The sequence below is a fragment of the Larimichthys crocea genome, chromosome VII, assembly GCF_000972845.2.
Source record: "Larimichthys crocea isolate SSNF chromosome VII, L_crocea_2.0, whole genome shotgun sequence".
In the NCBI taxonomy this organism is placed as follows: Eukaryota; Metazoa; Chordata; class Actinopteri; family Sciaenidae; genus Larimichthys; species Larimichthys crocea.
In genome coordinates, this window is record NC_040017.1 from 5,985,728 (window position 1) to 6,013,424 (window position 27,697).

General features: G+C 42.2%; 1 protein-coding gene across 1 annotated transcript; it reads left to right on the top strand.

Moving 5' to 3' along the window:
- Positions 1 to 2,795: 2,795 nt before the first annotated feature.
- Positions 2,796 to 27,076, top strand: gjd1b (gap junction protein delta 1b). The gene is made up of 2 exons (XM_010741247.3): positions 2,796 to 4,007; positions 24,211 to 27,076. Exons 1-2 carry the CDS (start codon positions 3,919 to 3,921, stop codon positions 25,058 to 25,060), a joined length of 939 nt encoding a protein of 312 aa, XP_010739549.2. The 5' UTR covers positions 2,796 to 3,918; the 3' UTR covers positions 25,061 to 27,076.
- The last annotated feature ends 621 nt before the right edge of the window (positions 27,077 to 27,697 follow it).

The window sequence follows — 27,697 nt, forward strand, 5'->3', positions numbered from 1 at the left end:
TGAGGAAGTTGGCATGTGATAATTGATTCCAACCCACTGGCTTAAAACCATAATTGCCTTCAGTATCCTGCTGGTGTGAACAAGGACACACACACACTGAGTGTCCCATGGTGCCTGGAGCCATGCCAAAGCTTCTTATCCGTTAATCAGTGTGAAAATGTAATCTTTTACCTTTAGAGTCTGCACAAGCACCCCACCCACCTAGCTGCCTAAATCAGTTGATCTCCACCTCAACCTCCACCCCACTTGTAAGACAAAGTGTATAGTGGACTGGACTTTCTTCCATTTCAGTGGCTTATCAACATTTTCGTGACGGTGAACCTGCTGGTGAATTAACCCCGCGGACTTGTGGAGCCACAGTTTGTCCCCAAAGTACCTCATCCATTAGTTTTCTACTTAAAGGATTTAGTGCGGACTACACTGTAATACTTGACTGTCTATGCTGCAAGAGAGGCTGATGAATCCTTTACAACAGTCACCATGTTATCCAGAATAAATATTGCAACAAGATTAAACTATTTCAAACCTAGTAATGTGCTGTTAGACACAACTCTTAACAGAATATTATTGGTGTATTACCCATTCTCAGACCTGATGAAGCTGACTTTTTCCTTTCCACTGAATTACCTGGAAACCAGGGGACTTTGTACAAAAAGAAATCTTTCTGATTTTTGAGTGCAGTAAGAGATAATAAAAACTAGAGACATAGACATCAGCATGATATCATTCTCACAACGACACAACACACCGATTAAACCAAAGCGCAACTAAGGCTGGTTTAGTTCTAACCCTGAGTATCGGACAAAACTACCAAACGAAAAGTCAAGAGGATCCACAAAAGTTATTGCAACTAATTTTGAGGGGGACCATGACAGTCCATCAAATAGTTGCATGGGCATTTGACCCCATTGTCACAGATGCCAACCTCATGGTGGGGCTAGAGGAAATGGCACGGGATCACCAAAATCATCCTCTGGGAACCATGAATGGCCTAACAAAGTTTCATTGGCATTTTAGTTGAGAGATTTTAGTCTGGACCAACATGGTGGACCAACTAACAGTCACTGTTAGCTAGAGCCACACCACCAACCATAGCTAACATTCAGGAATAATACAGAAATAATATTTATATTTTGAGGGCTCAAGAGAAGATAATGGTCTTTATAGGCAAGTAAGAGCTAAAAAGTCGCCTCAAAAGGATATTAAGAATTTAGAGAAATATTTCATTGTTATCTCATACGCTCATGCCAGAATGAGGCAGTTGCAGCCCAGTTGTTTTTCTTTGTTTCTTTCTTTTGCCTTACTCCTTTCACGTGTGAGAGACAGTGCTGCCAGATTTGTCTTGGCATGGGGTGCTAGGACGGATTACATGTGTGTGCAGTCACTCATTACCTCCTTAAGAATAGATTACTACTACTCTCTTCTGGGGAGCCGGGGGTGATGGAGGAAGCCATTAAAACACTCATCTACACTGCACAGAGATGCTGCTTTGTGTGTGTGTGTGTGTGTGTGTGTGTGTGTGTGTGTGTGTGTGTGTGTGTGTGTGTGTGCGCGCTAATTTTTGCCCCCCACCTCCTGTCTCACCTCTTCACGTTGGGTACAGGTAGAGATACGTGGATAGGCTGAACTAACAAATAGAAATAGCATGCTCCATCCTAAGGTATATTCATACATAAAAATAGCACTGAAACATTTATCATATACTCATTTTAACATATTGGCATCTTATTGTCGTAAAAACAGTTGCCTACTTACACACCCAGCAGACACAGCAACTTTAATTCATGTATACATGAACATAATAACCAGTATTCACTCATCCTCAAGTCAGCTAATTTTTCTGTTTGTATCTGGTTACATTTGGTGACAAATTACGTAAAAACAAAATAAGCTCATTTATCCCACTCTTATATCTAAATATTATGTGAATGCTGCGTTAGTCCAATATTCATTATATCTAACTCTACTAAATTCTCCACTATGTTCGCTAACCTTGTCGTTGTGCTTTTTGGTGCTAAACAGTGTACAGCCAGTGCGCCTTACTGCCTGCTGTGACTGAAAATGCTGCGAGAGCGAACCAATGATTGACTCCGGTCAGGTGATTAGAATCCATGTATAGTATAAAAATATTGATTATAGCTGCTTCAAGCCAGCTATCGAACAAAAATATCAAATATTTGCTACTCCGCAAATGTTTTTGATGATTTTCTGCCTTTAATATTACTGTAAACTGAATGTAAATGGACAATACCTGTTCACTGTTTGCTGTCGTCAGTGGCGTAGCCTAAAATGTTAGAAATACAGAGGCCAAAGTCCCCCTTTAGGTTGTTTAAAACCCCCAAATTTCTTTAAAAATACATGAATGATAGCTGTATGAACCTGCCAACATGGGTTCTGAGGGGCATTTTCACTATTCACTAATAATTCATATACTTCAATTAATTCATCATAAAATAATCAACATATTAATCAATCATTTCAATAATCTTTCCATCCGTCATACCTTGTAATGGTCATCTTTTCTTGTGTGTGTGAGAGAGAGAGAGAGAGACGACATCCTATGAGCAAACTACTCTAAATCTTAATGACTGTCGCTAATTCCATTTCCATCTTACACACACACACACACACATTCAGTGCATAGCCTCTACATGCCACTGCCACACATATCTATCTGGATATGCGTGTGTGTGTGTGTGTGTGTGTGTGTGCAAACAGTCAGTATCAGTGCACACAGACACATAGTCGGAATACAAAATCATGAGCAATGTACTTAGAGACAGTAGTGGAAAACGGTTTGTGTGGTGTTGGTGGCGGTGGAGCTGCAAGCAGTGAAGAGGAGGAGGAGGAGGAAGGGGGGGATAAACACAGTGATGGAGAGTGAGTGAGGGGGAGCGAAAGGGGGGAGGAGCGGAGAGATGATTCCTCTCTCTAATCCTCTAGACACACGCTCGGTCTGGCTGCCTACTGGCTCAGTGAGAGAGGGATAGAGAGAGAGAGAGAGACGGAGGCAGGTGGGAAGGAAAAAATAAGATGAAGGGAAAAGAAGAAAGGAGAGCTGCCTCTCGTAAACCACGCTGAGAGAAAAACAGCGAGAGAGGGGGAGAGGAACGAGGAGGACTGGAGAAACCGGCGACTCTTCGTGCAGAGGGAAGGAGACAGAGCAGCACGAAGAAGGAGGTGGAGGAGGGTGATGCTTCAGTCCAGCGCTGCTTGAACCAAACCAGAAGAGAAAGAGAGGAGCAACAGAGAGAAGGTTAAGGAATCCATCAAGAAAATAGCTGGAAGAGAGAACAAAAAAAAGAAAAGAGGAAGAAACAAAGAGGATGGAGGAGCAGAGAACGAGCAGAGACACAGACCCCTTCCTCAGGCTCACATGAGCATATGGACCTGAGTTACTACAAGATGCTGTCAAAGAAGCAGTGTGAAGGCGGAGTATTAGTGCGTGAGTGATGGATGTCCATTTGCACAAACTACGGCTGCTCCTGGAAGCTCAGTAGAAGTAGATGAGTGCTGTGTGTTGGACCAGGTGCGTGTGTGTCAGTGTTTAGAAGGTGTACAGGGTCAGGTGCATCCGCAGGAGGGAAACAACAAGAGAGGGGGTTGAAAGACACGCTCACCTGAGCAGGTGCATGGACAGCAAATTACACACACAGCTAGCACATAGGCGAGCTTCAGTCCAACCATCTCAGGTGCAGATCAAAGTGTGTGTGTGTGTGTGTGTGTGTGTGTGCACCTTAAAAAAGGTCACTGCAGCGACAATGAAACACCACTGAGCTTCTTCACAGCTGCTTTTGACTCCTCTTTTACACCGAACACCTGAAGCCACTCCCTACCTCAACTCAACCCAACAACTTGACTCCGGCACTGGTGCCCTGCTGACTGGGAAGCCCCTACCTGATTTACTGTGTCCATTGAATGCCCCTAATTCCAACCATGGGAGAATGGACCATCCTAGAGCGCCTCCTGGAGGCCGCCGTGCAGCAACACTCTACTATGATCGGAAGGTGAGTGCAACATGTGATGCTTTGAACATGGGGAAGTTTTGCCAGGCGTAAAAACAAACAACGTGTACACGTGTCTTCATCAGTACGTGTTTCTACTGCATGTTTCTATGTACATACCACGCACTATTTGAAATATACCAATGCTGTGTGGAACGCGCAGAATGTGAATCCTTCACTGCCACCCGTCAGTGAAGGCTGATATAGCAGAGAGAGTGAGGCTTTAGCTTCTTTAATCCCCCTGATGGAGGGGGAGGTCAGGCAACCAGGAGGGACACTATTAGCTCACACAGAGGCTTTAGATATGAGAGGATCCGGAGCAGTGTGAGGACATCTCACCTTAAAAGACCACAGTGCCTTCATTCACGGTTTCCTACTGTACCTATCAGCGCTGATGACTTCATTCCTCCTCTGCTTCAGAAGCCATCACGTTACACAAGCACACCTCCTTTGAGTTTTCCCACAATTTCGTTCCTCCCCTCCCATCCCCCTGATCTTCCTTTTTCTTTCTCTGTCAAGGATGAAGTCATTTCGCAACCTAAAAAAAACTAGCGCGAGGTCACGGCACTTATGATTTATGCATCCGTCTTGACAAGAGATGTCTTGCATTTTAGTTTGAATAAGTCACTCTCGTCTGTTGTAGAATGAGCAGTTATTTATGAGGGCTTTAGCCGCTGAGGCAAATCTAGTAACGGACATACTCCTGAGTCTGGGGTTTTCTTGGTACATCTTTGAACACCACAGGTTCAGCATAGGTTCATTAGAAGCAGTCTGAATTAGCAGTTTAAACCAATCCCCTAAAGCTACTGACTCACTCTGGCTAGTGGTACTCTTGAATTATTGAGTGAATAAATGTCAGCCAGTTTATAAAGTAAGTGATGTGGAGGAATATTATTTTTTGGCAGAAGACCTTCTGCTGACAGAGCTCAGAGTGTGAATTTTGTCATGTTAAGTTGAAGACATGACAAAAACTAAAGTGATTTCGAGTCTTGTTCTCAGTGCAATCTGCTGCATGAACGGTTAGTTAGAGTTGTTTCCTTTGGTGGTATGATGAATGATTGGTCAGCGTTTGTTTCCCCTCATTCATGAGACACTCAGCAGCTGAACTAGTCATCCTGGCTGCAGGGTCTCAGCGAGAGAGAGAAAGAGAAGATTGTTAAGGAGTAAAGGTACTGGCTTTCCTAGTCCAAAAATTCAAAAAGGAAATCAAGGGGAAAAAAAAAAGAGTTTGTTTGCGAAGTGGAGGGTAGATGATCCGACAATCAGAGTGTGATATGTGAAAGACAAGAAACTGATGAATGAGAAAGAGTAAAAAGGCCGAGTGAAGACGAAAGGCAGCGAGGAACAGTTTTTCACAGACAAGTGAGCAGACACATGGACTCTGCATGGAGTCTGCAGGGCGTTGGTAGGAAGCCAAGAGGACTGTCTCGTCACGATATGGTGTTGCATGTCACGACCTAAGTAGGGCAACCAGGAAACCCGGCGGCAAAAAGCCTCAGATCATCTTTGCACAGATTACATCTGTTGTCCAGACAGTTGAAATGTTCAAATGATGGGACTAACCGGCTAAAACTTTAAAAAAATATATCATCTTTTACTCAAGGATACTCCAACAGGGTATACTCGCTGTCGAGTGGCTTGAACTCAGGTTGACACGATGAAGGATGTAGTGGTTGCATTAGCAGCTGATGGCAAGAGATCTCTAGAGATGGCAATGTCTGTTGGTTTGACTTGTGGTTTTCATGATCCCCAGAGGATGAAGCCCACTGCTTAATGTTTCCTCTAGTGCCACCATGAGGTTGACATTTGTGGTCTGAAGTGAAATTAGGTTACTCTTAGATAGATTTTCATTCGGACAGACAGAAGTCTCCATGGAGATGAATTGTACTAATGTACCAATCGAATTGTTTAATTCAATTGGTACGTCATTGATTTATTGATTCAATGACCAAATACCTGCACAAATAACTTCCTAAGCCTCGGCTATTTTGGGACTAGTGCTAATTAGCTGCAATGGTGAACACTGTAAACATGCTGCCATTAGCTTTCAACTCAAACCACCACGGTGCCTCGTTATCTTCTTGAAGTCACTGCCCAAGAATCATTTTAAAAGTGTTTTTACAGTTAGCAGTTAACCTGCAAGTGGAACCCTTTATAGCATTCGATAGCTATAAAGTGACATGACTTTGACTGACTGTCTAATTGGCCAACTGATTGAATCTCAGCCTCCCTTTCCTTCTGAAAGTCTTACTGACTCAACTAAGAGAATTATATTTGTGGTGTCCATAGTAAGCTAGTTATTTATCATTATATTTGGTATACAGGACGACATACTTAAGATATATACAAGATATTCCAGTGCATCATTCACTGTATTTTTTTTTATCTCCTACATTTTGTTAATGGGAGGCACTCCTAATCACTCGGTTTTTAGCTTTAGTTTCTGTGTGACAGCCTGTATGTTCCCACATTAAAGTGCCTTCCCCACATCTGGCTTTTCTGCTGCTCAAAACCATCTAATCTGGGACATCACTGCTGACATGATTTATTTATTTATTTTTAAACACACTAATACTCCTTCAATCCTAAAACCTATTGGTCCCTCCGCTGCGGTTTCGTGCATCTCATTGGTCCGCGCAGGTGCCGTCCTGCCGGAGAAAGCGTTGGACAGGTTGCTGTCCCTCTGGTGATGCCAGCATGTGTTCTCATGAGCCCACCATGACAACAGCCTGCAGGCCTGAGTCGATTCATCATGCATGAATCACACACACATTAGGGGGAATGTAACACTCGTTGTTTGTGTAAGATTACAACTGGCTCTGGAGATTCCCTTCTATGGTCGGTTCCACAGTCACAGGGTTTGTAGGTGTGTGTGTGTGTGTGCAGAAATACTCCGACTGTGTGTAAAACGTGAGCTTTGTTGTACTTTGTGGGGATATCACATGTTCTTGGACGCGTCTCGGCCCTGTCAGTGAGTGCCTGTTTGTGTATTCACCTGCTACCTGTGATTAATTCCTGCCATTACGGGCAGTAAGGCGGGTGTAAATCGGCTTCCCCAGGACCATCTGATGGACTGTAGGACCCCAGCTCCTGTAGGTTCCCACAGCCTCTGAGGAGAAATGGTGATGAAGCACTCTACCTAACTACTGTCAACAAATCGCTCATGATGTCTGTGGTCCTGTTCCTATAGGCTACAGTCCCACTGAGCTGCCATTGTTTAGAGTCGGACTGCTAAACATGCAAGTCCGTCCTCCAACCACCGAGATATTGATCTCAAATAATGGAATAGGAAATGGAGCCTGATGGAAGACAGGGCACTTAATGAAACAGTCTTTAGACCTGTCCATTTGCAAAACAAATGAACTCATGAGTTGCAGCGGCTGGAATGTTAAGTGAGTGATTAAATCTGTAAGTACCTCATTGACTTTTTCACCCCTTAAAATAAACCATGATAGTAATTAGCAGACCAAATATACCTTTCTCGACAAAAGAGCCATGGTTACACCTGGAGGACAGATAAAACTTAATGTGACTCTTGACAACCAGTGTTAGTCTTTACAGAGTAGTGAGTGAGGACCATAAAATGGATAACGGACATCCCCCAATGCCTCATGAAATATCTTATTGGCCCAGATATACGATGAACATTCAGTCTTTTTGAAGATACAAAACAGTTTCAGACTAGTCCTTTAGAGAAAGCAACTCCTCAATACATAGATTAGTCGTCATCCTTCCAAACATTAAAAGCATGACATTTGTGATATTTGTCAGTCACACATTTACTCTCTCTGAGTGGGAGTGATCAGAATGTTTTTCCATATCTGTTTTCAGATTGGCGTTTTGTCTTTTTGAAGACACTTTGTATGTTGTCATGTTATAGCCATAGTATTCTCTTTATTTAAAAAGGAACTGGATACCTTTATAATACCATTCTTTTCCACGTGTATTTTTCAGAAAAAAACCTCAGTACTCCAAGGTTCAAAAGGGTCTTGTCCGAGCATGTCGGACAGCAAAACTGTTTGAGTAAAAATATTGAAAATGGGATAAAAAGCAAATTTCTCTCCAATGATTCCAAATATTTTGTAGTTTTGAGTCTCTGAATCCAGCTGAATTGTACAAAGGGCACCTTTTTAACGTTCAAAGACCTTCATGGTGTCGATTGTATACAAAAAAGTGACAGACGTACCGAATGGATCTCTGCTTATTTTCACTTCACACCTGGCCAGTCGCTGCATGAAGTGGGTGTGATGGTTGGATTATCCATCAGATGCAGATGTTTAATTCCAGTGTTGGAAAGGTTTCGTGATCCGACAAGCACTCATGTTTAAAGCATGCTGACTCCTTAAAACGCTTTTGAATTCAGTCCTTCGTTTGGACCACTATATAGTCTCAGTGAAGCTTAAAGGTTTGCCTGTATCTCAGCATGCCTCTACACATGCACACTTTACAAGATGTGATCAAGAATATGTGTGGGTGTGTTCCTATAGAAGCCCTAAACCTCATTCTTGACATAGGCCAGCTCGCTCAGCACGACTCCTCAGCATGACTCCCATGAGTCAAATGAGAGTTGTCACTCACAAGCCCTCAACTCATCCATATACCAAATAATGTGTGTGTGTGTGTGTGTGTGTATGCATACCACATGCTCTCTTTCAGTTCAGCACAATGTATACACACACCAAGCCAAAACCAATATTTATTACTGAGTGGCATGCAAATGCGGCTCAGCATGCTTTTGTTTGTTGACAGGTTACAGCTCCGTCGTCACATGACCTTTAGATCATCGTGCTTTTATTTAGCGAATCCCTGTAGAGCGCTTACAGCCCCCGCGGAGGTGATGGATGATTTTGTTTGTACCAAATGAGGCTTATGCAAGCAAATGTGTGCTATATCGCAGAAAAGAAGAAAGTGAGAAGGAGGCTGTGATATGCGCCTTGCTTGCAGCAGATTTCCCTGGGAGTTTTTTAAAAAGAGACACTTAAAGAAGGCAGAACAAGACCTCTGTCGTGTTGTCACTCTGTCCCTCCCCATCTCTGCTTTCACACTTCCATATGTAATGACCCCCCGGGACGGCTTTGGCTGTAATGTCAGCGCCTTCTCCACGCTGATATATGAAAGACATCATTAAAATGACCTCACATCTTCCATAGGGAGATGGAGATGGAACCAAATTATTGTCGGGAGGTAGCCGCATTTGATTCCTGTTGCATCTCAGACTTTTAGAGCAAATATACAGCCTCCATCTTCTGGTGAAATAATCACAACGTCATATAGCTCTATTATTGAAGTGCCATCTCCAGTGTGCATTAGTGTCAGTCCTTATAGTAGGACCAATCTGCTATAGTTGTGCTACTAGAGATAAAAACATTGTGGAAGCGAGCCCCAGGAGCCAGAGAGCACTGCTCTGTCGCTGCTCAGAATGTTTCATGGCTGAAACGCTACAACCAGCCTCCATAGGGACCGCTGGAGATGTAGAGTTGTAGCCGTGGGACAAAGAGGAGAGCAACTGCACATAATTATGCAGCTTGTGTTCTCATTTCTTCATGCTTACACACCCCCATCCTCTCTCTGGTTTCTCAGCTGCTTATTCTCCCTCTCTTGATCCTCACGGTCCACATATGCTAAGGCCAAGCTTGGCGTGGCGTCTTCATGCTGATGGATTAATCGATTAAGCTCCGACTGCAAGTGTGTGTGCGTGTTTGATGACAAACCTCTGTCCTCATCCTCACGCAGTGTGTTAACGCCAATCTTACATCTGTTTTAACATCCACACTGGAGGATGAAGAAACTCAGGCAAGACCCAACCAGAATACAATAACATGGATCAGAGAAGAGAGCGAGAGAGGGGGATGAATGGATAAAGATAGATAGATTAAAACAGGCAAAGGGGTCAGAGTTGAGACAGATTTCACCTTGCAGGGCCCCGGGGTCCAAACTGTCTCTGGCAGGGTGACTCAGTAAGGCTTATAGGTTTAATGTTAGCACCTCGCTGCAGGACAGAGCAGGTCAGTGTTAGAATGATACTGGAGGGTTAGTTTAACCTGGACATCACCTCACGCACACAAACACATAAGAGCAACTCTGCAAAAATAGTCACCTGAGCCAAACATTTAGTCGTATGTTCATTTATGAAATATGCGTTTTCATTTCAAAGCATCAATGCAGGATTGTAAAAGTTATTTGAAGTGGAAATGGAGTTAAAAAAAACGTCGTCTTGCTCGTGCATCTGACATCCAAGGATTAAAAATTACCTGCCAAGATTTACAGTATGTTGACAGAATATCAATACTTGAGCATGGCGTCATGTAAAGCTGTCCCATGTCATCTGCATTACCACATGATGATGTGATGAATTATTTATCGGGGGATGATTTTCAGACCCTGTTGACACAAGCTATTTGCATGGAATGCAAACGAGTCAGAGTAAATATAAGTTTGTTGTTAGGTTACACCAGTGCATATATGAATATGAGTGTGAAGTATTAAATATAATAAATGCATCCCTATAAGGAATATTAAGACAGATATTTTAACATCAAGATGCAACAACAACAGCATCAACAACATCTGTGCTCTTTCTCTTCGGATAAATCTTTAATCAACACCAACATGTTGACAGTAAAATGCCCAGCTTCACTCTTGGTTTCACATTGGATCTGGCATTAGAAAAGTTTGATGTAAATGGCAAAACAAAAAAAATCACATAAATGCTTAAGTGTCTTTTGAAAAACGGTTAAAGCTTCAGTGTGTAGGATTTAAAGGCATCTAGTGGTAAAGTTCCAGCAAACAACTGAAGATAACTCGCCTCACCCTCCCTCCAAACATGAAGGGGAAACTATAGTGGACATGAAACCTGCAAAAAAACATAAAAGGTCCCATCAAGAGTCAGTTGTTATGCTCATTATATTCCATTTTTGCTAACAGAGCCCCTTAAATGTTACACACTGGACCTTTAATGCGCTTCATGAGAGATCATGAGAGATGGATCTTTCAAATTACTTCTGACGTAATGAACATTTAAGTCACACAGTCACGTGATCAGCTGTTTCGCTTCGCTCCCATGGCTCCATAATACTTACATGATCGCGCCACACTGATCAGATGTAACATTAATACATGAAACAAACTCATATTTCCATCCTGTTTTCCCAGCTGAGCTTTGACTGTCGTTCTTTTAATTAAATCATCTTATTGCGCCCTCTTCTTTAGGGTTTCCAACTGGAGAATTGGTGCCACCTACTGCTTGTTTCACAAACTAGCTCCTAATATTTGCATAATGGCAATGGATTGAAAGAAACAGCTACTGTTGAAGTCAACAACTATCACCATCTAAAACAAAGGCATGTAGGAACTAATCACTGCATGCAAGAGGACAGTAAACTAAAGGGTAAACATAAATCCATAATATGCCATATAGCGTGATTAGACAATATTATAGGCTACTCTTGTGAGTTAGTATTGCTTAAACTTCCTCAGAGTTTGGGGACTCAGGATCATGCATTTCCCATTATTGCAACTGGGTAGTTGCATTAGCCTACGAGCGTAGCCCTGAGAAAGCTACTCCCAGAGCCACAGAAGACATTATACAACTGTTTGTAGGACGAGTAAACTGACCTTCACGCTAAAGCAAAAGATCTATAAGCCTCTGGGGTCCTATCAATGTCACCATCAATTGCTTTTGTAAGCATGAACAATTGCTCAAACCCCAGAGGGTTAAAAAGTGTTAGTTGTGTTAACTGGTATGAAAAATCTGACACTGTTGTGCAGTCAGATAAACAAAATGGCATAAAATGCAAGGAATAAAATGAAAATATGCTTTGATCTTTGGTGCAAAGCTGTGCTGCGGCTTTTGAAGTTTTCTCACTCGGGTGTGGGTTGTGCGAGCTTTGTGGATGTGAGATCTTTGTCTTATTTATGAAATCTGCTTTTATGACACATGACTAACAACATTTCTATGTGGGCATGATAAAGCTGACACTCTCATTTTGTTTGATTGATCATTACGTTTGTCGGCTGACGTTCTTCCTCTCATTCATTTTCACTCTGCATCCTCACCTTATCTCACTCCATCTCTCTTTTTGAAGATTAAAAGGACGCTCTTGTGCCATTGATTTATTCTCCTCGTCCCCAACAGCCCATCATTGGATGCATCTTCACACTTCACTGGGGTCTCTAATGAACAAGCTGACAGTGTGAGAGCCACTTTCACTGCAGTACATTCATCTCTTTGAGCATGTGTGTGTTTGTTAACCTTCCACAAAGGCAGCAATGGCTTCTGCACATTGGGACTGACTCAACATGAATAAAAAATCACGAGTGCAGGCAGTCAAACACCAAACACCTTGCTAAAACAGACACCATCTCCACCAGGACCAATGTACTATAAGGACACATCTGATTCAATGCCCCGCCCCCCACACGTGAGCATACACACACACACACACACATACATACACACTCCAGATGGTAATCCAAATATAAAAACATGTGCGTAAGCGAACTTGCAGCTTCGTTAATATATTTACTCATTACCCAGGGGCTGAAATGTACACATAGACATGCTTTCTCACACATACACACGCATGCTGCCAGAACTGTCACAGTCGACGTCTTTGCATATGAGCAACCAGATAGAGTGTGACAATGTATTCACACCTCACCACACACACACACACACACACACACACACACACACACACACACGATCCCATTCGCAGATTCTTCAATTAAGCAGTGAAGTCAAGCTGCAGGGAGTGCGTTTGACTCTCGGCAATATGCTACATTCACACAACGCTCCTTGCCAAAATTGAAAAAAGCTACTTGGCAGACAGCTCTGTAATGTGAACAGATAAATTTAGACTTCACAACCTGTGGAGTGACAGCAGCACGACTCGTACTGTTTACTGGAAAAAGCCGTGTCTTCTGACAGACACCAGCGTCACATTATGATGCTGCATTCTCGTCATATCAGATAGGTGGTTGAATGTGACACATAAAATATTCACCCGGCCCTTCAAGAAACAGTTTTGCAGAGACTTATATCTCTGTTACATGTATGTTAGATATGAAGATGGAACCAGCTGAAGGTTTGCTTATCTTATGCACCTAGCATTAAGAATGGAAACAGGACAAGCAGATAGCATGCAGTCCAAGTTACTGTGCACGAAGAAATATCAACTTGTGCATTTTTACACTACAGTTTTCGTGCAGAATAAATTAACAAGATTTAACATGTTAGTTAGTTTCCCTCTTTTATCTATATTTTATGCTAAGCTAAGCTAGCTCTTCAAGCCTTTATGTAATACTACATGAAATTTGGACTTGATGCAGTGCCTGGAATTCCAACTATTTAGTCAAGTAGTTATGAAATGTACGTTTTAATTTCTATTCACATCTAGGGTTAGACAACATCGATTGGATGTTGGCTACTTTTGGAATTTGAGCAAAGACCACAAATTATCAGTCTCAAATTTGAAGCTAGCACATGATGACATAATGTTCAAAAGAAGAAATTACAGATTATTTCTGAAATGTTACTCATAAGCAATTCAATTTCCTCTCATTGAACACACATCATTGATTTTGCTTGGTCTAGTATGACCAGTAGCTTATGGTGGCTAACATTAGCAAACTCACATTACTGAGTCAATTTGTTGACTTAAAACGCTTCTCTACCTGTGCCAAAATAATATATATATATACTACTAAACATTTCTGCACATTTTTATTATATATAATAAAAATGTGCAGAAATGTTTAGTCATGTAAAATACGATGTGAACACTGTCATTTGGTCAAATGCTTTAAATTTCCTGTTCCTGTTATTCCCACATGAGCTGAATGTTAAATTAGATGTGGCTGGTGTGCTCTTAAATTCATGAGTTGGGACTCTGCTTGCAACCTCGGCGTACTTATAAATCCCATTTCATCATACGTGTATCTGAGATCAGGAAAAAGACATTAAATCTACATGAACTGCACCTGAGAAGGCCGGCACTGAAGATCCATTCATCCACAGATGAGACAGATGTGTCCACAGATATGATTTCCACTAGGATATATCAAAAGCATTATATAAAATTTGTATCTTTTTGTTAATTCAGTGTGTTTGGGATGTTCCCTGCATAGCCATGTGCTGCCTGCTTGTGTGTCATGGAGGCTCCCTGCATGTGCCAGAGCGGCTGATTTGGGTTGGGGTTTGGCATTGGTGAGTCATGATGGGTGGGGAGTTGGCACGGACATGGCTGCCCTAACTCAGGATTGTCCAAAACCCACCGCTTTAATCCGGATTACGACCATCATTTCTCTCTCTTTCCTCTTTTGCTTTCTGTATTTTCCTCCATTGACCTCCCTTCCTCCCTTCTTCCCCACCCACGCATTCACTGTCTTCCTCTCTCCTGCTGCTCTTTCTCCTGCTCATGCCTCACCCTTCCATCACAACCTTACAAAGCCTACCCCCCCCAAAAAAAAACAATGCTCCCCGCTGGTTGGTTTGTTGCCATGGTGACCACTCATGTCACTTCTTTTCAGTGATGCCATTGATTTCCTCTGAATGATCACTTAGAGTAGATTTTTAGAAAGTCTATTTTTAATGCTCCTATTTATGTCTTCGTCCAATCTGTTGCCAAGGTAACTGCCACACATATTATCGTCACGGAGTGCGCGCACACAGGCAGGAAAATGGGATTCGTTGAACCTCTCTCGTGATCACTCTGTTTGTTAGTATTTAAAAACTACACACAAACGCTACTCATTTACAGTTGATGGAAAACCTCTAATGGGTATACATCATTTTATTTTACTGTTAACAGTGTATGTGTGTGAGAGATACTGTGTTAAATTTAAATTATTGTCCGCCTCAGTGGGGCTCTGATCTTCATCAGTTTATCTCCAGAGCCAGCTAGTCAGTTCACATTCATCAACACACCACTTAAATACCTTTGTGTGTGTGTGTGTGTGTGTGTGTGTGTGTGTGTGTGTGTGCATGGCAGAGAGAGAGAGAGAGAGAGAGAGAGAGAGAGAAAGAGAGAGGGACAGAGAGATGGGTAGATAAGTGAACAGTATTAGAAAATGCTATTATTAGATTCCCATTCCAGCAGCTTACAGACGCAGGATTACACACAGTCTATATCATGATAAAATAAGTACTGTCACCGACCACCTTATCATTGAAACAGAAATATACAGTACTTACTGTGTAATGCAGTGCAGGGAAAAGATGATTAGATTGCTGCATAGATGTACTTGTGAATACAGAAACAAATTATCTTTGTGAAATAGTAAAAATCATCATGCTAAAAGATTCTTTCACTTCCCCACAATAAGTTAACATCAGCACATGTTCAATTCAATTAAGTCCATTCATATGGCGCCATTTAATAACAGAAGCTATCCCAGGCAGAGCAGGCCTTGATCATACTCCAAACAATACCCACCGTGAGAAAGCACTTGGCGACAGTGGCAAGGAAACACTTCCTTTCAAGAAGATGAAACCTCAAGAAGACTCCAGCTCAAGATGGGCGACCATCTGCTGCGACCGGTGGAGAGTGGAGGAGAGAATAGAGATACTAACATACAATCAGTGATGGAGGAAGTATATAGATCCTTTGTATAAAAGTTCCTATAAAAGTATTTATACAACAGTGTAAGAACAGTTCTGTACAGGGGTAACTCATACTTAAAGGTCCAGTGTGTAAGGTTTAGAATTATTGGCACAATATGCTTGAATATTCACAATGATATTTTGTACATAATCATCTGAAAAGACTGAGGATCATTGTGTTTTCTTTACCTTAAAATGAGCCTGTTATATCTACAGAGGGAGGAGTCCTCATCTATGGAGTCATGTTGCACCGCCATGTTTCTACAGTAGCCCAAAATGGGCAAACCAAACCTTAGCTGTAGTTAGTGTCTTCTGCACATTGTCTGTAAAAACACAATGCAATGATTTGCAAATCCTTTTGGACTAATATTCAATTGAATACAGGACTAAAAATACGTATATGTTTTTGTAAATATACACTCATTCTGAATTTGATACTTTCTATTTTCAATCACATCTTACGCGTCATTGTAGCTTTAACTACTTTACATGCATCCTCAGTTTAGTCCCATCTTTCCAACCAAGCCAGGTCACGAGATGAATCAGCAGGGTTGTGAGATGATTAAAGAGAACTGCAAACAAGTCATCCAACCAGACACTGCAATTCATCTAACCTTATCATATGTTTTTAAAGAAGCTGCAAGGTTTACAGTGACCAAAGCTGTTGAGTATAAAGTAGCAGTACATGAACAGTAAAGGAGTACACTGGCTTAGTTACACCACTGCAGATACTGTACTGTACTATGTCGAATATATATCCAATAAAGCTCCACTGATGCATACTGTCAGTGGTTTATCAGAAGTGAACCAAACTAAACCCGACAGACTCTGAGGCCACCTGCTTGGAGATCACAGTGACAATGGTAAAACCATTATTACTGGTTGGTATGATGAATGATGAAATTCATCTTCATCTTCTCATGAGAAGATGGAACTAGCACCCGGCAATGTCAGACACAATCGGCTTTGTGATGCCCTGCAACAGCTGGAAGAGTTGGTGTGTGTGTGTGTGTGTGTGTGTGTGTGTGTGTGTGTGTGGAGAGAGGTGTCCTTTATCCATGTGTCGTTTGTGTGTCAGTGCGTGCACATGTTGGGAGGTTGGTGGCCATGCAGGATAAAGGTCTGTCGGCAGGGGAGAGTGCAGCCCCCTCACTCCTTCTGTCACTGGCCTGAGGCACCGGAACATCCCTTCTGGGTATAAGTGTGCGTGTGTGTGTGCCTCTCCGGGCTCTCGTGTGAGGTTGGATACAGCCTGATGCCAGATGACCCGCCGTGAACTACAAGCTATTGATAAACCTTGGCAAAGGAACACAGAGTGAGAGAGAGGGAGAGAGAGAGAGAGAGAGAGAGGGGGTGGAGGGGAAAGGGGGAGAGGGAGTGTTCACATTTGATGTGACAGGATTAGATTTGTCAGAGCTGCTGGTATGTTGTATATGGGTTACCACCTGGCACCCTTAAGACACGCAAGAGAGACAGAAAATCAAATCACTTAGAGGGGAGAAAAGGAATAAGAGAAGAGAGGCAGGATGAAGGATGGAGTAAACACGGAGGTGGATCAACTGAGGAGAGCCTTTCTTAAACCATGGCTGGCAAAACATTGCTGGAATGTTGCATTGCTTCACACCACCATGTCATTGTTTGTCAGTGCCTTCTAATGTAAGAATGCACTGATACTCATGATCAGTTTTAGTTAATTATGTTTAACTAAATAAAACTACATTACAAAAACAAGTTGCCTAAAGTTTGATAAAATGATCAACTCCTGTAGCTGGCATTCTCTGAAGATACATCTACGTCTCTGTGAACCTGCACGGTGAAAAGTGTTATGGTCGCCCATAGCTGATGTGCCCACCTCCCAAATCTTTGCATGGACAGGTGTTGTTTCGTAACAGGTTTAAATAAATAAACCTAAATGTATTATGTAAAAAAAAAAGAAAAGAAAAGAAAAAAAGAAATACAGAGGTATCTGAGCGACCGCTTGAGGAGCGTAACTCCCGCTTAAGAGGTTTTACAGCTTTGCAACAATATCATGCTACTTCCGCCTTTGCAAAACCTCAAGAGGAAATTAAAAACTAAGCTAACCATCCCCTGCTCCAGCTTCATATTTAACAGACAGACACAACAATGAGCGGCGTCAGTCTTCTCTCATCCAACTGTTGGCGAGAAAGCCAGGCATATTTAATCATATTGTTGAACTGAATAATATTATATTCTTCCTTTATTCATTATGGTCTGCTCTAGCATGCTAGGTGTTTACAGTTATTAGGATATGATTAGATATTACCACTTACTAGCTAATTAAAGTGCAAAGCTAAGAAATTACAAGTAGTCTTTCTAACTGGAAGTCCAGCACTTATAATTTCCTCTTTCCCTTATTTTTTTTTTTATCTTCATGTGGAGTTGGCTCAAATAATTAGTCTGGTAATAAGCCCTTTAAGTGTGAATTAAAGAGAACACAGATGTAGAAACGGAGATGCAGCAGGTATGGATCGGAGAAAAGAGGGGGGGGGCAGTTCAGAGAAAAGGCAAAGCTAAACATCGAGCGAACAGGTATTGATGGAGGCTAAAGGTGAGGCTCTGAAAATGATTAGCAGGTCAGCCATGACACTGGACTTCTTTACGCCACGGTGCAGATCGGCTAACAGACTCCTAAGCCTGCAGGGACAGAGCTGCTCTTTTTACAGATTATCATTTTAGCTTGTTTCAGTGTCCCATTTTTATAAATCAACATATTTTCTTCCTGGCGTTTCTTTTGTCTGAAAAGGAGCCAGCATAGTCAGGCTTTTCTCACTGAATAATCATTTAGACAACTTCTACCACTCCTTTTACACAGTAGCATAATTTGATTTTTGCTTCTCTTGCATAATTTCTTGTTTCGGTGAAGCATCAAGCTCTTTGAGGCAGCTAAGCCACTCTGTAACTGGTGCAACAAATCTTCTACCCCTCCTCAGCAAAAACACGCTCCTTCTTTAGTTGTCTTCTAGTCGGCACACTTCTCTCTCCTCACCTCCCTACGTTTTCTGCCCCTCGCCTGTTGCCGTGGTAACTAGCAGAGGGAGGTTGAGTGGAGGGGAGATTGAGGGGAGAGAGAGGAAGGGAGGCGAGATGAGAGGAAAGGGAGAAAAAAAAATAGAGGGGGGTTGCGTCGGGTTTCTGGGTAAAGGAACCACTCTTCATCTACCCTTCTCTTCCTCCTCCCACTTCTTTTTATCTCTGCCGCAACATCTTCCAGTCTCTCCAAAACCTTGTGCTCCTTATCGATCCCTGGCCAATTATTTTCTGTCCTTTGCCTCCTCTTCCTTATGATCCTCCCACAGTTTTGCCTTCTCCTGATTTATTTTCATCTTCTGTTTTCTTCACTTGTTTCACAATTCTTTATTTTTTTATTTTCTTTTTGCTTTGCTACTCAATCTCCATCCATTTGGTCCTGTCTCTATTCACATCAGTGGACACCATACTCCATCATGCCTCACAACAACACCAGCATGTACATTTTTCATACGCTTTGCCTCCATCACCCCTAAAACTCTAGCTTTACTTACCAAGCTATGCACAACTCCCACCTCAACCCCTGCTGCTATTTTTATGCAGCTCATCCTCTCTGATTGCTGTGCAAACAGAACTGAAGGTTTCATTAAAAGAGACTGACATTAACATAGAGGGAGATCTTCAGTAATATCAAGACAGCTGCACCGTGAATGGCATTTTAATTTCTTTGGAAGTTGAGTAATGCAGTGGTGGAACTAGATTTCTCCTGTCAGATGCAGAACCTGATTCTATTGAATTTCCTCACAGTAAACTGCGTGTCCATAATGAGAGCTTTGAATATGACAAACGCCCCTCAGTGTGAGACATCCAGCGACAGACAATCAGGAAGAGAAAAACAGAGAAAGACGGCGGGTCGGGGACACACAATCGCTGGCGGAGAAGAGGTGTGTTGGAGTCGTGTTGGCATAATGTTTTTGCATAATCACCACGGAGCGTGTGGTAACACAGGCAACATATTAGTCAAAGGGAACAACAAACACTGTCTGCTGGGAACCCAGGCTGTGAATGTGTCGGGATGTGTGCTAATATCTGTTAGAAGCATGTTTATACAACGAAGGGACGAGCTGATTATTTACATTTGCAGTAAATTTCTGTTAGCTTTTTTTTAGATGAGTACAGGAAACATTTAATCTAAAAAAACATGAGAAAATAAATTCGTCCTTGCAGATTTTTAGATTTGCTGGGAGACGGAAGCGGCAGGACTACGAACAGAGATTTTGAGCTTCAAGTCGGTTGTCTAGAAACCTGTGGGTGACGTCACACATGCGCGGTCCATTCTTTATGCGGTCAGTGATTTAAAAACAAGCAATTATTTTGGCACGTTTGCTTGACTTTAATAAACAAAAAAGTGTTTAACCAATTAACTCAGAAGTAACACAAGCTACAGCTTAAAAGGTTTTGCAATGTGGCAGATGGACTTTGGCGTGGTGGTGTTTTCCATGTTAGCACAGAAAGGAGGCTCTTCATAGAAAACTACAAACACAATCTGGAGATTATTCCTGACGGGGAAATGAAAGAAAAATAGAAAGATACTCTAGAGAGGAGAGACAAAGCAGGTGGGGGTTGCTGTGTGGCGAATGATAATCTAAAGCTATTCGATGGCATTAACAAAAAAAAAGAACTAATGCAAGAATCCTCCCTTGGCCTCGCCACAGATTACAGCATCGGGTTTGTGCGTGGAAGCTATTATATAATTCATTCTCTATGATGAGATTTTCTTCCACTGCTGGTTTTCTTTACTACCCCCGCCACCACCCATCTCTCTATGCACTGTCCTAGCAACTGGCAGGTTCTTTTAATTTAAGTAGAAGATGTCCGAGCTGGAGTTTGTTTTTTTTGTTTTTTTTTGGTGACTTTATAATCTTTTTATCCCCGTCTGGAACGGATTCATCTTTAATAGCAGTTTGACATCTTCCTTCAGTACTCAGTTTAAAACACTCACTGTCTGGGTGGTGTTTTGTCGCATGGATATTTGTGCGAGCGTGCATGTGCGTGTGGCCATACAGAATTCATGTGTATGTGTGTGTGTGTGCACGTGTTCACATTTAGTGCAGTACTCTCTCATGCTCGTATTGTGAATTCTCTGCTCGCTAAGCTCCTTAATGGAGTCACTACAAGGGCAAAAGCATTTTCATTTTTTATTTTGCATTTCATCTTTTTTCTCCCTCCCTCCCTCCTGCCACTCTCCCACCCGATGGCAGCTGATCACAGGTGGGCGGATGAGGCAATAAGTATTTTATTTTTCATTCTGGAGGCCAAAAATGATGGGTGGTACATGTAAACGACACGTCGTCAGACTCCGGAAAGGATTAACTCTGCCCTTCGACTCTACATCTGTGCCATACAAGACTGGTAAAGCCACTGCACTATTGGTAGATTACCCTCCACACAGCCAAATGCCATCTAATGATCATTTGGCAATGTCTAAGGTGATGTGGCATGGGCCTCCCCTTGGATCCGGAATGGACCTCCTAGTTTGATTTCATAGGTCTGTACTGATTGTAGAGAAATGGTCTTCTTTCTATGAAATGCAGTAGATTGGCTTGAGGTAAGTTCAAGTGACAGCTACTGCCTTGTTTGATTTTATCTCATAAATCCAGACTTGTCTTGAGGGAGAGTTACAGGTGAAAAGAAGGAAACAGGTTCTATTGCTGTCAGAGGAGATTGTGTCCCTGTATCTTGCCACAAGAGTGAGACTGAAAATGATTAGTTTCCATCTATATGTTCATTCCATTTGTCCACTGACATAATAAAAGTACATCATTAAACTACAAACCAAGTACAACGTTTTGCAATGATTTCACTGCAAATCATGTGAACGGACATGTGTGTGAGTGTATATGTGTGCGCCTTTGAGGTCTGCCCAGTAACCACGTCCCCTTTCAGATATGGAATCTGTAACGTGTTGTACTTAACTGTTCAATCTGTTCACATATGACCGGACCGTAATGCAATGCTCTTGTGATATTTGGCATCTGGCTTATGAGACTATAAAATGTTGGAAGTTATGCGTGACGAACAGGGTTTTCATTTGTTGAGGTCAGCTTCTGTCCATCTCTGTAAAAGCAGCGTGAGTTGTGCAGCTCACAGAAATCTCACTCAGTCTAACCCTTTAAAATGATTTCTGTGATCAAGTGTCACCTTCTAGTCTCTTGTGATTTGTTTGCATGGCGTCACACATGTCAAAGTCGCATGCTTTTGCTGTAAATGTCTTTATTTACACCGGACCTGTGTCGAAAATGTTACAGGGTCCTGACTATAGGCAAAATGAATGAGTGCCTTAAACTTAAAAATAACTCGGGGTCCTACTATTCGAGTCTAAAAGTCTAAAAGCCGCTTATGGTGTCTTTGCTGTGAAGCTTTATCTCTTTAAATTTAAATGGTCCGTGTTATGCACATTGACATTTTCTCAGGAATGAACCGCTCTCCCTCCGGCATCTCAGTGCCCATCCGCACCGCTTTCAAAGCCATTTTTATGTGTCACCATCTATTGACTTGTATGCACACAAAAACCCATAAATCTAAGATAAATGTAATGAGGTCAGGTTACGATGAGATGGTGTGTACTCTGGGTTCATGCGAAGTCATTACAGCAATTTATCATAGCGTTATTTATGGGATTATCATTAATATAAATGGTGGTGATTAGTGAGAGTTGATCTTAAAGTAGGACTCCCTCATATCCGTGGGACTCAATGTCTAGGCAGAAATCAATCAACAGATTAACAGCAATGTCCAGGCCTGTATGCAGACTGCAGCCTCGTCCCAGACTTTGTTCAGTGACAGATTACAGAGCGAGACGGCCAACAGGCTAACACAGACTGCAAAAAGCAAATGCCTTCTAAAGTGCTTGCTTGTTCTTGGATATGAAAAATAAATGAGGGCAGAATAAAGTAAAAAAAGAACAAAGAGAGAAATGTCTTCAAAAAAAAAAACAGGAGAGTATGTATGTGTGTTTGTTGAACATCATGTACAGATACGCCTAGTCAGCACATTTAAACATATGCTAAAATAGACACACATTAATGTGCAGACACACACACTCACACACAGTGAATTGAACATTTCAGCAATGCAACAATCTCTCCGTCTCACCCCACCCACACAGAAATAGCACCTAATCTGCAAACAAGGTTCACCCCAGCCTCACCTGTTGCTAGGGCAGTGAAGGCAGAGTACTTGTATTGTTTATGAGTCAACAAATGAGTTGTGCGTGCATGATTTTGTGTGTGTCTGTTTGGATGTGTGCAGAAACTAAACATAGCTCCTAACTTAAGTGAGTCAAAACTCAGGTCGCCATGGTAACTTTGCCATGATGCAGAAGATGCCCAAATTAGACGAGACGTGTCATCTCGCAGCTTTTTTTTTACCTGCAAACGCTCTGTCAGACACATACACAAACTGCGCTGTGAATCAGATAACTGGCTGCGAGTTATGAGTGCTGACGATACGTCAAGGCTCCTCTCATAACTGTTCTTCTTCTGGAGTGTTTACTCTGGCTGATAAATGAGATTTGGAGCGCTCTTCTTCTCTGGTTCTTATCGGGAGGAACAGTGACTTAACGGTGACACAATGTCCCCCTCCACCGCTGGGACAGCTTTTTTCTATTTTCTCCTGCCTCTGTGCCTGCTCTGTCATTTCTCTTTTCTTTACTGAGGACTTCAAAGTCCTTCCTGAAGCTCCCTTCTGTGATTTTGAATTTCAAATGCTTCCTCTCAACCTTGATTCTGACTTTTCATTCTATTCATACCTTGTATCCATCATCAGACATCTCCTGTGTTGCCTTAATTCTCTTGCCCTTTTATGTAGTGATGTGCAATTTGATTTATGCATTTGATCTATGCAGTCTCTATAGTGATGCCTTTCGCATAGTTAGTTGTTTGAAAGGTTTGATGCATCCTCAGCTTTATGAAATAGGCACAACACACTAGCAAATGGTCCTCTGAGCTCTGTTTTCTCTGCACTGTAAACTGTATCTCCCTGCAAGCATTTTTTTCAGGACTGTGCATCATTTGATTAAATGAGGGGGAAACCTTCCGCATGTCAATTAGCAAGCCTGTTAGTTCTGTTGCTAATGGGACAAACAGTTTATTCAAAAGATTTATTTATACCATCGACTTCTGCCTCATAGCTGTCTGTAAACCTGTTCTTTTACAGAACAGTTGATACTTACTTAGTTATACAACAGAAGAGGTTAAATAAAAGTGAATGGGCCAACACAGTTTATAATCTACCACAGCTTCCACTATTCTGGTTTACTTCATCCCTGTAAGTGAAATTGCATTTCGATTAGAATGAATTAATTTCTTTTTCACTCTTTGCTGACGATACACAACTCTAGATTGAAAATCTTCCTTCTGTACATTTACATTCATCCTTTACTAGATGTCTTATCTCTCTGTTATCTCACTTATATCACACTGTCCTCTCATATTCAGCACATCAGAACCTCTGCTGGGAAGGATATCTCAGGACATCTCATCCTTTCTGACACAGTAAATCGCTGTACATTTCTGGCTATTAACCCCCATTTATCTGTCTTTCTTTCTCCTCCAGGATCCTGCTAACGGTAGTGGTCATCTTCCGTATCCTGATCGTGGCAATCGTTGGGGAGACAGTCTATGAGGATGAGCAGACCATGTTCATCTGCAACACCCTGCAGCCTGGCTGCAACCAGGCCTGCTACGACAAGGCCTTCCCCATTTCCCACATCCGCTACTGGGTCTTTCAGATCATACTTGTGTGTACCCCCAGCCTCTGCTTTATCACTTACTCTGTCCACCAGTCGGCCAAACAGAAAGACCGGCGCTACTCCTTTCTCTATCCCATAATGGAGAGGGACTACGGGGGAAGGGATGGGACTCGAAAACTCCGCAACATCAATGGAATTCTTGTTCAACATGGCGGTGATAGCGGAGGAGGAAAGGAAGAACCTGACTGCCTGGAGGTGAAGGAGATCCCCAACGCCCCGCGGGGCCTCACCCATGGGAAGAGCTCCAAGGTTCGCCGGCAAGAAGGGATCTCCCGTTTTTACATCATTCAAGTGGTGTTTAGAAATGCACTGGAGATTGGCTTCTTGGCGGGCCAATACTTCCTTTACGGCTTTAGTGTGCCTGGGATTTTCGAGTGCGACCGCTACCCATGTCTGAAGGAGGTGGAGTGCTACGTGTCCCGCCCCACGGAAAAAACGGTTTTCCTGGTGTTCATGTTTGCGGTGAGCGGCATCTGCGTAGTGCTCAACCTGGCTGAGCTCAACCATTTGGGCTGGCGCAAGATTAAGGCCGCCATCAGGGGCGTCCAGGCCCGCAGGAAGTCTATCTGCGAGATCAGGAAGAAAGACATGGCACATCTTTCCCAGCCACCCAACCTGGGACGCACACAGTCCAGTGAATCAGCCTACGTCTGATGATGAAGAGACGAAAAAGCACAGGAGTGGGATGAATGTGCAAGAGAGAGAGTAAATTAATTATGATTTTAATTTAATGAAGATGGTATGGAGGTCAACAAGATGACCCCCTCCTCTGTGGTGATGGAATGAAACAGAATGTAAAAAAGACCAAACTTATGCTCTATGGCTTCAACTGAAAGTCAAAGCCAAAGAGTAGAAGAAGAAAACAATTAAAAAGATTAGAGAGATGAATATGATGTACACCATTTGGTCTCATGGGGGGGTGTACTCCAACTGCCATTTTATACTTTTGTCTTTTTTAAACTAACCTAACCTTCTCCTCTGCTCCTCATTTCTTTCAAAGTGAGGAACTGAGTCCTTCAGGGAGGGGGGCTAGAGGGGGAAGGACTAAAGGTGAGAAGAAAAGGGGAAAGGAGATGAGAACAGCTGTATTCTTTGTATTTTTGGGGATTTTGGAAGATGACAACAGTGTTTGATGCATCCCACTGTGCTCTTCTTCTGGACTGTGTCAGCGTCAATGAAAACAAGAGGACAGGATAGGGGATGGGGATGGGGAGGACTAACAGCAACATCATTAAAAGAGAAACGGAAGAACTGTCAAAGCCATGACGAACTCTAGGGAATGAAGGTGGGAGACATCATACTTTAAAAAAACAAACATATTATATACCCGAGGAGGAGGGAAAGAAGAGAGGAATGCTTTCACTCCTAGGCTGGAGACTCGAGGTAGACCGAAGCCAAGTGAGAAAAGAGCTGCCTCTGAGCAGTGTCAGCTGGAACATTGTCACAAGCCAAAACCAAGAGAAAATGACTGACGATGTTTATGTTTTGTCTCTTGGCAAAAGATGATTTTAACACAAACACAGCGAGTACCATCAACACTTTTTTTTTTCATTCCTCCCCCCTATCTCTCGCTCTCTCTGCTCCACTGTTGGCAGCTATATAGACCCCAGGCTCTTGGATGAGAGTAATGACCCTCGCTGCTCTCCTTCTGCATAAACTTAGGAGGGGAACTAATGAACAAGTGGACAAACGGTGTGTGAACTTCAGTCTCTCCTAAAGCACAAACCAAACTTCCCTCCTTCCAGCATTCCAGCGTGCTGAGAGACGATGGAGAGACAGAAAGAGAGGAGCAGAGAGGAAAGGCAGCGAGAGCCTGCAGAGGAGGGGAACAGATCACTTTATTACAACTTTAAATACATTTTATAAAATATATCACCATGATTTTTTTTTTCTTTTGAGAAAGCAATGGTGCCATCCTCGAGATATTTAACTATTGTTAAAAAAGTTACATAGAGTATATCGTGGTAATATTATTTATCCATTTAGAATATATCCAAATAGATTTATTTATCTTTGCGGGGGGGTTCATTGGGACATCATATTGCTGTTTTTCAAATGTATAAACTGTCTGTCTTTTTTTTTTCTTTTTTTTTTGTTAGTTTAAAGCATTTCTCACTGATGGAACTGATTCATGACATGTACAGGGGGTGGGAAGGGACAAGTTTGTGAGCTTTGTTTTGAAATGCTTCGAAGCTGTGCAGCTGTGCGGGAAACCTTACCATTACCTTGCAATTGTTTCTTAATTGCATTCAAAATGTAGAACAGTGCAGCCTTGGTTTTCTTCCAAATCAGCTGCACAGCTTCAGGCAACCAAGAGGCCTGTGAGCCACTTGAAAAAGGCATGTTTACATGATGCGATGTTTCTTGAATGATCAAGCTATGTAACCGACGAGTAGGTACAGTTGTGTTTTTGAATCTCAGTGTTTTTTTTGTTTTTTTTCATTTTGCATTTCTTTCCTGACTGGATTTCAACATGCATGCCTTGTAAGAGAAAAAGAATGACACGAAAGAAAAAGATAAAGATGACGGAGAGTGTTGCACCTTGATTAATGCGAACGACTGGGAGAGTGGCTGACTGAAGGAACTCATCGTTGGACACATTTACACATATACAAGTGCATAATTTAAAACAGGGAGCTACCACACTGCGAGCCTGTGAAACCAGACATAGGGACATGTATATATATATATATGCAACTATCCTGTGCGGGGGAGGCTTGACAAGCAGACAACACAAGCACAAAACAGATCACGCCAAACTCAGATTCTGTCTGTTTCAATCAGATCATGGTCACTGATCTTGTAGAGACCATATGGTGACGTTATTGGTTGTCAGCTACCTATCTGATCTACTATAGCAGATCAGTGGTCTGTATTTAGGTGTGTCAACCTAGAATCTTATTTACCACCGCAAACTGAATGGCCTTATGTAGCTCAACACTGTATTAGCTTAGCACTGCCACATTCAGGGGGTTTGATTCTTATAGAGGCCACCCATGCACTGATATATGAGTAAACACATTAGCCACATTAGCAGCTCTACTGTATACCTGCCAACACATTGCAACATTAACATCTGAAGCAATATGTAACTTTTTGTTATTTCCACTTCCCTTCAACTTGCCTTATCTGGTAATACTAGTGAGTTTCCCACAATTCGGTCATTATGCTGAGGACAACTTGTTGCGTCAGCACCTTTAAAAACCACTAATGTGTCCCTCATGTGTCGGGGAAAGTTTTTAATTATTTTGAACTTTACATTTAAGAAAAAAATTAGGAAATATACTGAAC